The following is a 3,158-nucleotide window of genomic DNA, read 5'->3' as shown; positions in this document are numbered from 1 at the left end:
ACAATTTAACTTCTTTTACACTACATATTCATTTTTCTGCAACCAATATATTTTAACTCTCTTTATTCTAACATAAAAAAACATTCAGAAAATAAATTGTACCATAATTATTGTGATACATTTTAACACTTTATATCGAATTCAAACTTATATATTCATTTTTCTACAACCAATATATTTTAACTCTCTTTATTCTAACAAAATAAAACATTCAGAAATAAATGTGTAACACAATTATTAGGTAAAATGAATATACAACCATATATATAGTCATGCTACACGTTTGTTTTTTATTCCACTAGTTATAACATCGTATATATACTTTTGAAAAAACGATAATGTCTTATTCTTTGTAGCACAACTCAGACTCGCAATCAATTAGAACTTGGACTACTGAATCCATTGTAGGCCTTTTGTTTCTGTCTTCCTCCACACAAGCAATACCAATCTCAACCAGTTTTATAGCCTGCTTCTTGCTAAATAACCCTTCCAACCTCGGATCGATGATCTCATCAATCCATAACTCTTTTCCTTTTAGAATCTTTCTTTTTGTTAACCTTACAAACCCCATTAGAGCGGATTCTTCCTCTTCTGCTCCTTGAACAATCACATTAGGAAGCCGAATTCCCTTTGCCATTTCTAAAACCACGATCCCATAGCTGTACACGTCGACTTTTGCTGTGATAGGCAGGTTATGAGCCCATTCGGGAGCCATATATCCTTTTGTCCCCCTGATCCTAGTAAACTCGTCATTTTGTCCACCTCTCTCAGACAACTTTGCAAGACCAAAATCAGCAATCTTTGGTTCGAATGCAGCATCTAAAAGAATGTTTTCTGGCTTCACATCACAATGAATCACCCATTCTAGGCACTCGTGGTGTAGATAAGCCAAACCTTTTGCTATTCCTATTGCGACTTTGAACCTTTGTTCCCATTGAAGAAAACTTGAGGAAAACAGTCTCTTATCAAGAGAAAGATTTTGCACGTACTCATAAACTACAAGTCTGTGTCGTTTCTCTGAGCAAAATCCCCACATTCGCACTAGATTCATGTGATTGATGTGACCTATTGTGCTCACTTCTGCCCAAAACTCTCCTCCTCCTGTTACATCTTCCAATCTTTTCACAGCCACCACCCTTTGGTCTTCAAGAATTCCTTTATACACAGCCCCTGAGCCTCCTCGCCCTATCTCAACCTTAAAATTTTTTGTTGCTTTCACCAGTTCATGATAACTAAAACCCCTAAAATGACTTGATATCAAACGGTACCCATCTTCTAAGTTGGCTACGAACACGTTATTTCCATAGAAAACCCACAACCCCAATAAGATAAGCAAAACTTCAACCACACCAACAGCGAAAGCAATAGAGTAAGGATAGATCCATTTCACCTTTGTGTCAGATGACTCATACATAGATGGAGAACCTATCATAACTACTGAGGCATCCGTACATGTGGGCATGGAACTAGTAAGGATTGAGGTAGATATTGGTGTTTCCATGGCTTTTGGTACTTTCAGGTAGATGGCCCCTTCGACATTTAAATTACTATAGCCATTGAAAAGGGCACTTTTAGCATAGCAAAAACCTTCACCATTAAGTTTATACTTATATGCATCACAACGACAATCTCCCAAGCATATGTCCCTACAATCTTCAAGTGAAATGTTTCTCGTGAAGTTTAAATCAAAGCCGTAGTAATCTGTATGCGACAACTCCACAAATCCAAAGCTTATTGAGTTGACACATTTTTTGTTGAATGTAGGCTTACAACCCTGACTTAAGTCTGTATGGTTACTCCACTCGTAACGAGGCGGATATGAACATCCTGTCTTTTCTCCATGTATACAAATTCCATTTCTCCCACAGATTCCATGAATATTACATGGTTGTGCAATAGCCTGCCATGTAACCAACCATAATCCAGTTGAGTCATTCAAGCTATAAATTCTGAGATTACCATCATAGTCGATGGTTATCCTCCTCTTGATCCCAAAACCCATATCTGAAGCATTAAATTGCAACCTATCGCTTGAAATAAACACACCCATATCGTCAAGGACTGCAATTCTACTACTGTTAAAAGAGGATCTTCCATATTTCCAAACCTCATAATTAGGATCACGACTAGGCCAGTACACACTTGATATTTCAGGGCCATCATAACTCAATGTTAAAACATTATTGCTGTCATAGTTCAAATTAAAATACCCAGATTGGAAGCTTCCTTTTCTGGAAGCAGATATCAAGCGTTTGCTCTTTGTTAGTGTTTGAGTAGGCAAAAGAGTATCAGTCGGATAATCAAAGCTTTGCCAAAGAGTCTGACCTTTTTGGTTCTTCAATACAAGATTACCTGTATTAAGCAGCACCGCTCTGTCTGCATCTGTCGAGGTCATGTTCGTCTCCCACAAGACCATGCCATCCACGTCAGTTAGAACCAAGACTCCGTTACTATGAAACGTCACCTTTGAGCCACGACCACTGACAGGTCTATTGGGATTGGCCGTCCAAACCACGGTGCGGTTGTTGGAGTTTGTGAACCAGATTGCAAACCAGTAAGCATTGAGTTGGAAGCCATAGAATCCACAAGTAAAAGTGTTGTCTGAGGAGGTTATGAGGTCTGAATCATCATCAACAGAAAGAGAGGAGCCTTTTGAAAGAAAGTTAATGGAAGATGAAGGTCTGATCAAGGAACAAAAGAGGAGGAGAATGAATGTTTTAGTCATCATTTGGTGCTTGATGGGTTTTGAAACTTGGAAGCATGCATTCATGTATTACCTGAATGATGAATCCTTATATAATACCAAGACTTTCTTGAAGTGTTTTGAGGGTTGGATCCTAAATTACTATTTTTCAAATTCGTTATTTAATCTATACTATATTATAAAACATTTGACAAAAACTCTTAAAAACCATTTTTTATAAATGAAGTACTATTTATTGATACATATTATTTAAAATTCAAGATTACAAGTAAATTATGTATAAGTACAACTTATTAAAGCTCAATGTTTGAATTCGTGTAACTAACCGCAAATAAACATAATCAAATAGAGGATTAGCATCTCATTTTAAAATATAAAAAATCTAAAATATAATTAGGATAATTATCGAGTTATAACAAAATAATTAATTATTATTTTTATAAGAAATATTATA

The 3,158-nt window shown here is 36.2% G+C and overlaps 1 protein-coding gene across 1 annotated transcript; it reads right to left on the bottom strand.

Annotated features, from left to right (window-relative positions):
- Positions 1-343: 343 nt before the first annotated feature.
- LOC112512990 (putative receptor protein kinase ZmPK1) lies at positions 344-2,770 on the bottom strand. The gene has a single exon (XM_025119114.1). The coding sequence runs from the start codon at positions 2,768-2,770 to the stop codon at positions 344-346; it is 2,427 nt and encodes an 808-aa protein (XP_024974882.1).
- Positions 2,771-3,158: the final 388 nt, after the last annotated feature.

Source organism: Cynara cardunculus (assembly GCF_001531365.2).
Source record: "Cynara cardunculus var. scolymus isolate 2C chromosome LG 5, CcrdV1, whole genome shotgun sequence".
In the NCBI taxonomy this organism is placed as follows: Eukaryota; Viridiplantae; Streptophyta; class Magnoliopsida; order Asterales; family Asteraceae; genus Cynara; species Cynara cardunculus.
Note: the sequence above shows the minus strand (reverse complement) of the source record. Positions and strands in the feature narration are given on the sequence as shown.